This window comes from Trematomus bernacchii, unplaced genomic scaffold, assembly GCF_902827165.1.
Source record: "Trematomus bernacchii unplaced genomic scaffold, fTreBer1.1, whole genome shotgun sequence".
NCBI classification, from domain to species: Eukaryota; Metazoa; Chordata; class Actinopteri; order Perciformes; family Nototheniidae; genus Trematomus; species Trematomus bernacchii.
Genome location: NW_022987714.1, coordinates 20,679,730 through 20,695,460, shown reverse-complemented (window position 1 = coordinate 20,695,460; position 15,731 = coordinate 20,679,730). Strand labels below are relative to the sequence as shown.

The 15,731-nt window shown below is 41.0% G+C and overlaps 1 protein-coding gene across 2 annotated transcripts in view; it reads left to right on the top strand.

Annotated features, from left to right (window-relative positions):
* Positions 1 to 6,574, top strand: part of chka (choline kinase alpha) — a 45,059-nt gene extending 38,485 nt beyond the window's left edge. For both annotated transcript variants that reach the window (XM_034141295.1, XM_034141296.1), the window contains exon 12: positions 3,022 to 6,574. In XM_034141295.1, coding sequence (XP_033997186.1) covers positions 3,022 to 3,090 — 69 coding nt within the window. In that variant the 3' untranslated portion in view covers positions 3,091 to 6,574. The remainder of the gene's footprint in view (positions 1 to 3,021) is intronic.
* Positions 6,575 to 15,731: the final 9,157 nt, after the last annotated feature.

The following is a 15,731-nucleotide window of genomic DNA, read 5'->3' as shown; positions in this document are numbered from 1 at the left end:
ACTGCAGAGCTGCAAACATTGCAAACAAACTGAAGACCTAAGTTCACCCAGTTGTCTTTGTGTATTTGTGAATGAAGCGCCATCTCATGGTTAAATCCTGTAATTGAACAAATGGGGAAATTTGGCAACGCCCTCTAGCAATTTGGCAACGCCCCCAGCCACTGGGATCCGCTGGGTTTTTGGTTGGAATCCGCTGGGTGGAGTCCTATCTGGAGTGCTACATCTGTAGGACTGGTCAGAGACAAGCCCCAGCCAGCCCTAACACGCTTTATCTAAGAAGAAAGACTAAAGCCTACAGTACTCTTAAATGTAGAGAGGGTGTCTGCATCACAAACTGGAAGCTGGATCCACACAACAGGAGCTTGATAGCTGAAGGCTTTGGCTCCAGCTTTTGGAGACCCTAAGAACTACTAATAACCTGCATTATGTGTGCACAGTGCTCTAGTGAGGCAATAGGGTACTATGAGCTCTAACGTTCTGATGATGCCTCACCATTAAAAGCTTTGTGGGTGAGGAGAAAGATTTTAAATTCCATTCTTTATTTCACACAGAGCACCTGCAGAAAAACAAGTTTTAAGCAAATTATTGGGACAGCTTAATAACAAGGAATTACAATAATAGCTGGCACAATAGCAAAATAACTACGTTTTTTCTGTGTTCAACAACATACAATTGAAAGTTTATGGAGTGTTTCCTGATGACTTTTCCCAAATTATTAATATTTAAGGTGAATACAATAGGTCCGAGTACAGTACCTTGCGAGACCCCATTCATTACTTATGGCGCGTTTCCACTACTAGGCCTCGTTAGGCCTTGTTAGGACCGGCTCACTTTATGCTGCGTTTCCATTACAGTTTAGGAACTGGGGTAGTAACTATAGTAACGCAGTGTAGGCGGAGCCGTGACGTCATCTTCAATGAGAACCCCAGAAAAACAACACAGCCGTTAGCTGTTAGCACTCAAGCTCACAGCTCCTCATATCTGTTCAGAAACTAGACAAAAGTTAAACAAGTACAAACCACAGACTGCCTGTGTCATGGCGAATACAGTCGCTGCTTTATTTATGTCTGTATAGGCCGTTGTTGTGAGTGTGGACGGTCGGAGCATATACTGCGTTAGCTTAGCCAATCTCCATTTAGAAAACACGCATTTTAAAAGGTTTTTCCCCTGCCGTCTGTCTGCAGACTTGTCAAAGCATTAATTCATGGTTTTTACTAACCGGTATCAGTATGTTGTTACTTCGGCATCATTTTGAAACGTGTATTACAATTAAATCACGGTCAAATATGTTCATTTTGTTGTAGTTGTAGCCCCCTTGCCAGCGATTCTCTCTCTAGTTTAGCATACTCAGCCCGACTCAGCCCGACTCAGACTCGTTGTCTCTGGCCCTAGAACCACGATTTTATGGGGCCAGAAAAATTGTGAATTAGGACCCGCTGGCCGGTACTAGGCCAAGTGGAAACGCAACCAAAAACGGGCCGCTGACGTCACAGCTCTCTTAAACCGGGCTCCGCGCTGCAGTGGAAATGTGCAGCGACCTGTGTTCCTGTTTAACTGGTTATTGTGTTAACTGGTTAGCTATTTTCCATTGGGTTGAATGTTGCAATCAAACACACCACAAAGGCATATAATTGCAACAAAAAAAAACACGTGTCTACGACACTGCGGCACAGACGATTAGATAACATGCAAGTAAAGTAGCGTTTTTCAAAGCATGGGTTCAGACCTTAATTGCCTCGGCTATAGTTCACTCTATTTTATTTATTTATTGCAGGCTTCATTTATATGCTGCAGTTTACAGACAATCTGCCCGTTCAAACACTGACTCAACACAGTTTACTAATATTAAACTTGTTTCGGCAAATTCAGATGATAAATACAACTTTGAAGCTTGTAACGGCATAATTACAAGCGGAGAACTGAGTAACTAAACGTCACAGCAGGCATAACAACAGCCGGTGTTTCTTGTGAGTGTTTTCCCCGGGAAACAAACGCAAAAATACACACACACACACACACACACACACACACACACACACACACACACACACACACACACACACACACACACACCACACACACACACACACACACACACACACACACACACACACCCACACACACACACACACACACCACACACACACACACACACACACACACACACACACACACACACACACACACACACACACACACACACACACACACTTCCCCCCCCCAGACCAGTAATCCAAACGAAAATCACAGCGTTATGACGTTCCAGAGTCCAAACTGCTCTCGTGCTCAGTGAGTTGGGCTGGTTCAGAAAAATGTATCACTGTAATAATTCACAGCACTCGAAAAATTAAATGTCTTCCAGACTGATAATTAATAAATCTATAAAATATTTTTTTATAATATTTTTATAAAATATGTTTTTATAATATTTATATAAAATATTTTTTTATTCAATCTTTCTCTGCGGCCCGGTAGCAAATGACCCACGGACCGGACCGGTGGTTGGGGACCACTGACTTAGAGGATTCATCCTTAACATGTTCAAACTCGCTCCGAATATTAAGTCCTAAACCACTTTAGCGTTGTTCCTTGTATGCAAATAAGTGTACATAAATGTGAAACATTGTAGCACATGTGAAAACTTCCCTTTACCAATGTTTTTTGTTTAGTTATATGCACATTACAACTTAAAGTCCTTCAATTACTCAAAGGCCAAAATAAGTGCGTTACTCAATGCCTAGGCTTTAATTGTGAAATATCCCAAGGAAATGTTTAATTGATGATAACTTAACAGAAAAAGTTGTCCAAGAATTAGTATTTTAGTAATTAGTAAAAACATTATTTCGCATTTTCTTTATTCTGTTAAAGAAAGAAACAGAACTGAATGGAGAGTATTATAGGACTCTGCTATACTGATTTTGGTAATGTTGTATAATGCTGAATCTTTCTTTTAGTTAGTAAATGCAAAATGCAGTTGTGTGCAGATATGAATAACATCATCGATATTTGACTGTGTTGCAGGATTATGCCCTGGCCAGATTTGATGCCTACTTCCAGCAGAAGAAGATATGGGCTAACGGAGCAAAATAAATAGATGGACTGACATCCCATTCAGCCAAACAGCAGGTGGAGCACATGCAGGCTGATGGAGACTTCACCATCCGCGCTTCACTTATATTCCATGCCTCGACAGAGTTGCTGGCTGGCTGGCTGGCTGCTGTTGGTGTTGTATTGACCAAAGCCAAAACTTGATCACGTGGCTAAGTGCTTAAGGTACGCCCCAAAATCTATTGCAGCTCAAAGTTTACACTGTGTAACTCACTGAGAGCCAAAAAAAAACACTGACTACTTACCTTCATCCCTTGTCAGAACTGCTGTCTGCTTCTGCCTTTTTTCGAACCATTTTACTAACACAAGGGTTTTGAGCAGGAGAGAGGTGGGAACAGCTAGATTTGAAATATTAACATTGCATCAATGTAAATGTATTGATCATTCCCTTATGGAAATGTTCTGCTGGGAATAACCAAAATGTGAACTTTGCTTGGTAGATTCCTGCTTACTATAGCCGCCAGTTGCCAACTATGTATATTATATATAGACCCCCAATGTGCCAGTAATCTGGCCTTGTCTGTTACTGATGGTGAAATCATGACTTGATTTACAGGTCAGGTTGAATCTACACTTATAGGTATTACACTTGCTGTTTATTTGATTTTATTTGTTTAAATGGTTGCATAATAAATGTTATTCAGGCCAGGGCAAATATCGGAATCGTGTACATTTTCAAGTATGTGAATATTTGAGTTCCCTTTTCTGGGTAGCTTCTTAACTCCACCAAATCAAAAAAATCAAAAACATGAATTTCAGGTATTTCCAATAAATTAGATCTGTTTATCTTTGGATTCCTAAAGAGTTAAAATGTATGGTATTTTTATAAATCACTGTGAAGTAGATTCATATCTTCATGTAGTTTACACATTAACATTTGCATTGTCTGCTTTGGCGAAGACATTCCAGCCATGCTTTATAAGCTTTGGAAAGTGTTGCTTAACACTAGGGAGCTAACTGACCATATATTTGTTTTTTTACTTTTATATATTATCCATGATTTGAAGAAAACATCACACAGTTCACATATGAATGGTATCTTTTTGTGTTAATTGATTCTTTAGGGATGTCATGGGTCATTGTACCCAGACGTACCCATCCAGAATAATGACACAAACGCTCACATCATACTGCACAGCTGACCAGCTCGATTCTACCTCACCGCACCAAGTCATTATTTGTGCTCCAACTATGCTATTGTTCACAGATTGACAGATTCATCAAATGATGCTAACAGCCTTCTTTTGGCATTTAACCACATACATATCTTGAATTTCAGTTTCTGGGCACCATCTAATTTTTGTGATTATTCTTTTTGTCCTGATCAGTATTCCTCTTTCCACCCAAATTAGGGTCATTAAAAGCGAGCCTGTTTGCTCTCCATTTCAGTAGCAGTGCTTTTAAGACCTAATTCATGAATGCTATATGTGACAGTAAAGCTTTTCATGCTAAAACATATGATCTAGCATACAGTATAACATGTGGAAGGTGCAGGATCTGGTTAAAGAAAAGAACAAAATTAGCCTATCGCTCAGCAACCCTTTTAGCAACTGTAGCTGATGCTCAAGCTTTCTTTTCATTTAAAATCCAAACAGGAGATTAAACACTAATATAATAATTGTTATTATATATATTGTTAATTGTTTTAATTTTAGAATTGATGGTTCTCTAAAGTCAGAAAGTTGTAGAATGAAGCACTTATTAGCTAGGGTCCATCGATTCTGATTACATTAATGACAACTGATGCGAGCCGATTTGGCTAGCTAGCTAATTTGGCTAAGGATTTTTTGGAAATGCTATTTCTGGCTACGGCTAACTTGTTTTAGTACAATAACCCCTGTAAAAAGGGGTCCTAATAATGTACTTGAAAGCTACACACCTCCTAATGATGCATGTATAGACATTTAAAAAAGCAGCAATATAAGAGAAAATACCCTTATGACTTTCCTAAAGTTAGCCTACATTTAGCATCCAAGACTAGCTTCCACCCAGTGAGGAGATAGCCCATGATCCATATGCTAGTTATAAACATGACATAACATAATTCTCCAAACTCCGTAAACTGATTATAACTCTAACAACAACAGTTGCTAAGCCATGGTTGAACATTCACTGTTTGGGGTTTAGCAAAAAGCCATTTAAAAGCTTAATATCGTCTGGTAACACTCAAGTGGATAGCCTACTTGTTGCCGCAAATTATATGATACACAGACAAAAAGTTGTATAACCACCATAAAGGCTGACTTGTAGCATCATATATACATCAGGGTATCTCTGTCTACCTGTGAGCACTAAGACATTGTATGGAAGCCACACAATGACTCTGGTGTAGTGTACAGTAGTAATTGGCTCACCTCTTGTTAGAATGACTACTGTAACAGAGCTGAGGGAAGTGAGCTGGATCATGAAACTTAACAAGACACTACTCTAGTCACCTCAAAGTGGAACAATCCAGAGGTGTTTGAATGTCGACTAAGGCACTTTTGATTTTAGGACCGGAAATATCTATATAAAAAATAACAATATGTACTTGAGTGTTTTCATGTGAGGGTTATCGAATTGTGAATGTTGTTGAGAAGGGTTTATTTGACTTGCAAATGTATTTGTATGTTTATTTTTATTGTTATATTTTGTTTTCAATGTGTTTCATGTTTAGTTTGGAATTTTTATTGATATTCAATGGGATTAGGGATATTCTAGCAGCTGAATGTGCAGAGGAAGATACTGGAAGTGTTACTGCTACATCCCTTCTGTAGCAATAGACTATTTGAACATAATTGCATTGCTAGGCAACAGCTTGGGTCCATGACTACTACCTGTCAGATGAAGTCTCCAAATACCCTGCGACAGGAAATTAACTGGGATACATTTAGAATGTTATGTTTACAACTGTAAAATGTTTCAAAACCATCTTGTTTTTGTTGTCCTTTACCATTATTTTATATATTTGTTATGGTAGAAATGGACTCTACAATCTGTAACTATAGTACATTCCATAATTATTGCTTCACCTTCAGTATTGTGTACACTCCACCAAAATCACAAAACTTTTAATGTTTTATTTTTCAATCAAATTCTAATTGGTCATCGGTAGAAAACAAACATTGTCTCTTGAAATTGAATGGAAATTGACTAACAAAAGTATAGATAGTCATGCTAAAAATATCCAAAATATAAGGACAAATGTGTTACATTATCATTCCTATCAACATGTTAATGTAATACACCTAATTTTTGTTTAAAACACATTCTGTTCTGTGATAGCACCCACAACTATCATGTGACCCACAGTGGTGACCGTTGCTATCTATCTAGCTACTCTGAATGAATATGTACTCAGATGATGGACTATCATTTGTAAAAAAAAAGGTTTCGTGTGACCTGCTGCAGCATTGAAATTATCTTGGCTGTAAATGATATTTTCTGCTTTGCACAAACAATGATTAAAGTGAAAACAACTGACAAACTGACTCATTAGTGTTATTTCTATACTCTATACTTCTATTTCTGCTATTTTAAACTGTAGTATGTGCTTATGTGTTTCATTGTTGGTGTAGCCTACTGCCTGAATAAACGATACGATAATACTTTAAAGGTCCCATGTCATGGCCATTTCTACTGATCATAATTCCATTGTTTTCTGTTCTCTGATTATATAACATGTAATCCGTTATCCGCCTGCCTGGTTGTGGGTCAGCCTGTTGGACCACCTTCTCAATGCACACTTTGAAATGTAAAGCCACTCCTTCTTTGTCCTTGAGCAGTGGCTCAAGTTACTGCAGTGATTAGGGGGAGTAGTATATACCAGAGCAAGCCAAAAGGAAAACATATTTAGTAATGGAAAACTCTTCAGAGTGATATATGGTTAGAGCTTTCTTCATCAGTGTCTTTACATCTCACATTCAGGCCAAAAAGAGAGTGTTCTGCAGCAGCCGCTCACAGGAGAAGTATCAGGTTACATCACAGTCAAATGAACAGTGTCTGTCAGGAACACGTCAGTTAGCATACTTCTTGTCCCGCCCTCTTTTGTTTTACATACATTTCGCTCCCACCTTTTGACAGTAATGGCGCATTTCCACTACACGGCCTCGCTCGGTATGGCTAGGCCTCGTTAGGACTGGCTCACTTTATGGCGCATTTCCATTACAGTTTAGGAACTGGGGTAGTATCTATAGTAACGCAGTGTAGCGGAGCCGTGACGTCATCTTCAATGAGAACCCCAGAAAAACAACACAGCCGTTAGCTGTTAGCACTCAGAGCTCACAGCTCCTCATATATGTTCAGAAACTAGACAAAAGTTAATCAAGTACAAACCACAGACTGCCTGTGTCATGGCGAATACAGTCGCTGCTTTATTTATGTCTGTATAGGCCGTTGTTGTGAGTGTGGACGGTCGGAGCATATACTGCGTTAGCTTAGCCAATCTCCATTTAGAAAACAAGCATTTTAAAAGGTTTTTCGCCTGCCGTCTGTCTGCAGACTTGTCAAAGCATTAATTCATGGTTTTTACTAACCGGTATCAGTATGTTGTTACTTCGGCATCATTTTGAAACGTGTATTACAATTACGGTCAAATATGTCCATCTTGTTGTAGTTGTAGCCCCCTTGCCAGCGATTCTCTCTCTAGTTTAGCATACTCAGCCCGACTCAGCCTTGTTGTCTCTGGCCCTAGACCCACGATTTTATGAGGCCAGAAAAACTGTGAATTAGGACCCGCCGGCCGGTACTAGGCCAAGTGGAAACGCAACCAAAAACGGGCCGCTGACGTCACAGCCCTCTTAAACTGTGCTCCGCGCTGTAGTGGAAACGCGCCATAAGGCAGGGAGACAAGAGGTAAAAGAAGGGGAAAGTAGGGGGGAGTGAAGGTGTGTCTTTGGGATGAAAGGAATGCAAGGTCACAGAAGGAGTGGGGGTCACTGCCCTCTGCGGGGGCTGCAATCCTTCTCTGTGTGTCCTTCCCTTGGTTAGCAAAGAAACAGAAGAGTGTGTCATGGTCAGTGATTTGCCATGTCACTGGATCTACAAACAGTAATCCCCTCCATGTTGTTTAGGCAAGCCTGGGAAATAACGGTATACATAATAAGGATACAAAAATATATGTTGTACAACAAGTGATTATGTAACACAGCAAAACATATTTAGGTTGTCTTCTCTCCGTCTTTGGTGTTATAAGTTGTCTTTTGCAAGATACAGAAAAAATATAATGTAATCAGGCTTAGGTGTACTGAAATACATGTAACAGGATTACATAATCAGGACGCATAAAAGAGGTAACTGTATTCCTTTACAGTTACATAACAAAAAGACGTAATCAGATTTCGGAGCATTTTCTGTCAGCTCAGATTTTACTTTTGCTTTTTTAAACTGAAGTTATGTGCTCATGTGTTGCATTGTTGGTGTATAAGCTACTGCCTGAATATGCTTGATGAAAGGAAGGTTTTTCTATCAATACATTCTCTGAGCAGAGGACACACTTGATACTAAATATATTGGCTTCTTCTTTTTAGGTTTCCATTGTCATAATACACTTAAATGGGGCTTTCACACCAACGCGGTTCCATGGCCAGTTCGGAGCTAGAGCCTGAAAAGCACCGGTTTTTCCTGTTCACACCACAGCCTCTAAGCTCCGGAATCCGGTTTGTTTCAAGCACCAAAAAATTGTCGGTCTAGAAGCAAGAACCGCATACGTCACGCTTACGTTGGAGGGGGGCGAAATTAACCTGAGCTAACAGTTAAAGGCGAGTACGGCAAATAAAAGTTGTAACAAGCAGTAGCGCTGAGCAAAGTGACTAGAAGGCAACCACACACTTGTAAAAAAAAAAACACACTTTATAAAGTCAGGCAACACTAACCAGGCTTCGTGTGATTCTGTTTATTTGTACCTTACTTTGACCATCCGTTCGCTGTTATTGATCATTGTGGAGAGCAGGCAGACGTTTTGTTTGTTATTATAGCAGCTATCGGATGGAATCAATACATGGGCTGCACAGGTTGTCATGTCCGACTATCACAAAAGTAGAATCATAATGAAAAATACGCCGGTAAAATGTGCCTGTAGAAAACGGCTTATGCCGCAATAGGATAGAAACAACAAGTAGTAAAGATAGTTAGTTTAGCTTCGGTTGCTATGCTAACATCACCCATGTTATACCAGAGAAACTTTCATAACAGCGTTGTGATGCCAAACAGCGTCAATTCAGACTGACACACATTCACTTAAGGAGAACTGGGGATATGTATCAGCTGCTTGTGTGACAGTCAGACAGTGAATACTTTAGAGCCGTGTGAGCTAACCCGGAGCTAACGGGAGAATAAACTCCCGTGGAAGAGCAGCCAGCACTGCAGTGGTCGGTAAATGCCGCTGAAACACATTAATAAACAATGAACCACGGCACTCTGGAGAAAAGTATAAGGTTGGAGAAGTCGTTATTTAATTTAATCTGGCTTCGTATGATTAAAAGCAACACGATCATCGACCCGACGCAGTCCCCCGTTGTTGTTGTTGTGAGCGCCGTTGGGGAGCAAATCAGCGATGTAAACGGTGACGTCATGACGCAGCAGCGGCAGCAGCAGTCGGGCTCTGGACGGTGTGAACAAAACGGGGGCTGAAAAGAAAAACCGGTTCCGAACCAAAAAAGCTCTAGCACGGAGCTAGAACTGGAATCGCGTTGGTGTGAAAGCCCTAAAAGAGGACATTTTATGCTCATTTTCAGGTTGATCATGTTGTATCATGTGGGGACATGTCTCCATGCTTTAATGTTCAAAAAGCTCTTTATTCTTCTCATACTGCCTGTGCTGCAGCACCTCTTTTCACCCTCTGTCTGAAACCAGAGCCCAGTCTGCTCTGATTGGTTAGCTGGCCGGCTCTGTTGTGATTGGTCAACCGCTAAGAGATGCCCCCCCCCCCCCCCGCCTTAGCCTATTACGTACAATGTGTTGGAGAGCTAGCCAATAGAAGCACAACTGTTCCATAGCGATGTCACTATGTTACAGAAGTAAACATTGGAGTCCAATGGAAGCTTTTCAGACAGGGAGGGACACTCCCTGTTTTTGTATCATTTACATGCAAAAAAAAGCCATACAGTAGGCTATAACACACTACAGGGGATTTTGTATTAACTTGCATTGAATTTCATTCTGAGGTAATCCAAAATAATGAAAAGTAATCAGGATACATTACTTTTATATTGTGATATTTAGGTTAGGTTACTCATCACATTTTCTTTTACAGGTAAATTGTTTTTGTATGTTACCTAAGGAGCCATTGAGGAATATGCCCTATAACCTTTGGATAATGCTTATGTTTTCCCAGACTAAACATCTTGTTGACCGGTGAGGGGGAATGTCAGAACCCAGAGTCATGCTGAGGCCTTGGTTCCCAGCGCTGACACAGGGGCAAGAATGCAGAGTGGAGGAATGTTAGCAGAGAGAGTAACAAAGAGTAGTGTGACGCTGAGGGCCTGCATGGTCAGCTGGGGGGTTTGGCCCGGACCACCAACTTGTTTACATCCAGGACCGGGACAGAGAAAACATTTCTACATTTACTGCTGCTCTGAGTCTGCTGAGAATGAGCTATTATTTTGAAGAGTGGTTAGAATAAACAGAGAGATTGAAAGCTTGCATAAATAATGAGCAGTGTGTTATGGAAATTGTGGTATTAAAGGTGTTCTTTCAACTAATTCCATATTGAAACAGACAATTTCAGGTAGAAAACATCAATGTTAGTTTAAGCCAGCAGGGCAGAATGGAAGTATAAAGAAAATATTCCTCTGTGGGTTATGTAAGACCCTAAATATCACAGCAAAAATAACTACAAAACGTAATGATAAACAAGGCCTACACAAGCGAAAACAATGACAAAATATTTTTAAAGTCCCAAGGTAGGAATCCACAGGGAGCTAAATAACCACACAATACCAAAATAATTAAAATAAATAAAAAAGAAATGTCCTGTGAGTACATATACGGCCCCTTGTCCTATTGTAAAGCGTCCTTGGGTTTCTTGAAAGGCGCTATATAAATCCAAATTATTATTGTTATTTTATACAGATCACAACAATCTGCATACAATCAGTTTTAAAAATAAACTAAAAACGTTCAGGGTCACTTTTTTTTATTTCAGATTTGTATGATTGTAGTTAAAGATTATAACTTTGTGTAATCTGCTAGTTAAAGGGGACCTATCATGCAAAATGCACTTTTGTACGTCTTTTATACATGAATATGTGTCCCCGGTGTTCCAGGGAACTCACCAAGTGTCAGAAAACACAACCCTCTCTATTTTCCTCCATACCCAAATCTCTAAAAAAGGGGCCGCAACGGATCTGATAAAAACTGATCCAGATTTGAACACTGTCCTGACGTCAGGACGGTGGCGCTACGGCTATTGGGCCAACTCCACCAATCAGGAGGAGACAGCCACGGCCATTGCCGTTCGAAAGCGCTGGAAACGCTGTAGTACGCTGTAGTACATATGCCAGGCCTGTAGATGGTGCTGTTCTCACAGAATCAGCCCCTTGCAAAAAGAGAGCTAACATTTTTCAAATTGAGGCATGGCTAAAATGCATGATCTGTTTGGTATTTTGAAAAAAAAAAAAAGTATAAATATGCCTTATATAGGTATGGTCCTACACTATATTATTCAAATATAGCATGATAGGTCCACTTTAAGTATTGTTACATTTTAATTTAAATTGTGGATGAGAAATTATCCTTGAGGGATTCGGGTTTAGTCCATTTCATATGTTTACACCAATATTGATAAATTGTGTGAGTTAAAGGTCCCATGTCATGGCCTGATCATAATTCCATTGTTGAGGTATACTAAAATAGATTTATATTGTGCAATTTTCCAAAATCTCATTGGTTTCTCATACAGCATCTCTGTAAAGTATGTGTATTCACTCTCTGTCCTAAACGGCTTGTTGGAGCTCCTGCCCCCCCCCCTCCCTATGAGCCCAGTGGCCATCTGCGAGACAGCGAGACACAGCGAAACCCAGCCAGAACACACACACACACCCGCATCCTGGCTGGGAGTTTGTGTGTGTGCTCACACACCGACTCACAGCCTCGCCGCGTCCCGCCATCTCAGGGAGGAGAAATTGGCGGAGCTGCAGCTGAGAAACGATTGAGTGTGTGTGTGTGAGGAAGTCCGCCGATTGGTCAATTTGGACCAATCCACGGACTTAACGTAACGGCTCCGCGGACATAACGTAACGGCTCCACGGATTGGTCAATTTGGACCAATGGGTCATTTGGGTATGGGCACGTCATCATACCCAGGAAGAAAACTATGGAAAAAGAGAAATGTCCAACGAGGCGTTCTGGGGCAGCATAGACAGGTCTAGGTCTGTGTTAGAGTTTTACTCGCTACAGGGTGTACTTTGAGGGTTTGTGACTTTGCAGACCGTTTACATGCAGAAAAACCTTCATAACATACAAGGGGACGGGTAATAACCGGATAAGCATGACATGGGACCTTTAAAGTTTGTTCTTTCTTCACAAAAGAGGTTTCTCAATACTCTAATTTCCCCTCCTCGACTCCTATCCTCGAGACTTAGTCCCGCCCACAGGAGATGCGAGCGGAGGACTGAGGAGGGGAACCGAGGAGAGAGGAGGGGAAGCAGCGGGCGGTTAGAGAAATGAGAAATCCTCTCCTCTGAGCGGTCATTTTAAAGAGACGTCCATTAATGATGACAGGAGGCACAGCAGCCCTCTGTCTGATGGACAGATGTGTTCATGACGACTTAAGTTATATATTTACTTTTCATTCATTGACAGTGCGGTATAATGAGACAATAACAGGCTACAGATGCGGACATATACACACACATATATTTATATAAATATATACAATTTCAGAATCAAACAAGTATGAGAGCACTCTCATAATAACGTAACACAATCAGAGACTGGATATATCCCCCCCCATCTCTCTGGTCGCTGAAATGGGGAATTGAAATTACGGGCCAAAAGTTGTATTTACAAGTATTAAAAGTAAGCATAGGACACCAAACCAACTGAGACTCGTCTGTCCGCCGCATCTACGCACTGTACAACACACACACCTACACACTGTACAACACACACCTACAGCTCCTAAAGCATAATCAGGCTACAGCCGTTGTGTATTTTATTATGTGAAGCACTAAATGGTCTTAGAAAAATATCGACTCTTTGTTTGTAGATATCTACATATCTACTAAACTACAGCATACAAATACAGAGAGTAATGTAGGCCTGTTATACTGAGTGATATATATTTTACACACTGCTCTGCTTTTTGCACGCACCTCACAGCTGATCTCACTGTAAACATCGCGTCGCGATGAAAGCAGTTACTAAAATAATATTCAGGGGATGCATGCAGAGCTGTCACTGGCTGAGATAAGTCCGGCCGTGCGTAACGCCTCCACCGTTCCCGGAAATGCATCCACGGAGGAGCCGTGGAGGACGAGAAGGGTCCAGGGGTCCTTCTCAGGTCGATTAAATGGAATCCTTGCGTCCCTCACTTACGTCGTTTCCCTGCGTTTAGTCCCTCCCACCAGGGAAGCATGGAGAGACGCAAGGAAACCACGAGAAGCAGGGAAATGAGTTTTAAGAGCAATGGGACGTCCTTTCCCCCGGAGCGTCACGTGAAGCGACGTCCGTTTGTGATGACGCCGCACAGCTGTTCGTCTGACAGCAGCTCTGTCCCCGTTATTTTCACAAACACCCCCGCCTCTGTTAGTACACATTACTGACACAAACATGTGTATCATCTGTTGTAGACCCAAATACATTAAATAAAATAAGAACTCATTCTCAAAAAAGATAAACGCCATTCTTAAAATGTATAAACGAACAATAGTTGGATTAATATTGATTAGAGTGCACAATAGAAATAAAATAATTCAGAGAAGAAAAAGAGATATGTTATCTATCAAAACCCAGTTAGATTAACATTCATTAATTATTGGATTGCACACTTTGTTTGTGTGGATATGTAGCACATTAACATGTTAAATAGCACTTAATGACTGACTGAATGGAAATGACAATAAATGAAAATGTAAAACGAAAAAGCGATCATGAAAATGTTTCCAATAAATGAATAAAATTATTTTTGACCACTTTGTTGTTCAGATATATCACATATTTGTAACTGAATGATGCATTAATTGAAACAAAACACAGTATAAACTGAGGAGTGAGTCCCGTGAGTTTCATGTGTTTTCTTCACTCCGCTGGGAAACTGCTCTCATGTCAAGAAGCATCAGATCAGTGCATGCACTGCATCGTCCAATCAGTGAGCGATACACAGTAAGGGGGCGGGGAGAGTATCTGAGGATTTCACCGGAGGATGGTCTGGTGGTTCCTCGGTTATCGCTCCTCCATTATCGCTCCTCGCTCCTCGATCCTCGGTCCTCCGGCAGAAATAAGAGCCATGGGACGCTACTCAAGATGGCGCAGACAAATCAACTTCCGGTGATACCGAGGACCGAGGACCGAGGAAATGAAAATAGTCGACCTGAGAAGGACCCCAGGGCTGCGTTTCACTTCTCTTATTTTTCATTTCCTCGCTCCTCGGTCTCGGTCTCACCGGAAGTTGATTTGTCTGCGCCATCTTGAGTAGCGTCCCATGGCTCTTATTTCTGCCGGAGGACCGAGGAACGAGGAGCGAGGAGCGATAATGGAGGAGCGATAACCGAGGAACCACCAGACCATCCTCCGGTGAAATCCTCAGATACTCTCCCCGCCCCCTTACTGTGTATCGCTCACTGATTGGACGATGCAGCGCATGCACTGATCTGATGCTTCTTGACATGAGAGCAGAGTTTCCCAACGGAGTGAAGAAAACACATGAAACTCACGGGACTCACTCCTCAGCTTATACTGTGTTTTGTTTCAATTAATGCATAATTCAGTTACAAATATGTGATATATATGAACAACAAAGTGGTAAAAAATTATTTTATTCATTTATTGGAAACATTTTCATGATCGCTTTTTAGTTTTACATTTTCATTTATTGTCATTTCCATTCAGTCAGTCATTAAGTGCTATTTAACATGTTCATTTGCTACATATCCACACAAACAAAGTGTGCAATCCATGCAATGAATGTTAATCTAACTGGGTTTTGATAGATAACATATCTCTTTTCTTCTCTGAATTATTATTTTATTTCTATTGTGCACTCGAATCAACTATTGTTCGTTTATACATTTTAAGAATGGCGTTTATCTTTTTTGAGAATGAGTTCTTATTTTATTTAATGTATTTGGGTCTACAACAGATGATACACATGTTTGTGTCAGTAAATGTGTACTAACAGAGGCGGGGGTGTTTGTGAAAATAACGGGGACAGAGCTGCTGTCAGACGAACAGCTGTGCGGCGTCATCACAAACGGACGTCGCTTCACGTGACGCTCCGGAGGAAAGGACGTCCCATTGCTCTTAAAACTCATTTCCCTGCTTCTCGTGGTTTCCTTGCGTCTCTCCATGCTTCCCTGGTGGGAGGGACTAAACGCAGGGAAACGACGCAAGTGAGGGACGCAAGGATTCCATTTAATCGACCTGAGAAGGACCCCAGCTGCGGCCGCGGCAAGTACACGACACTACACGACACGCCCCCTACACGA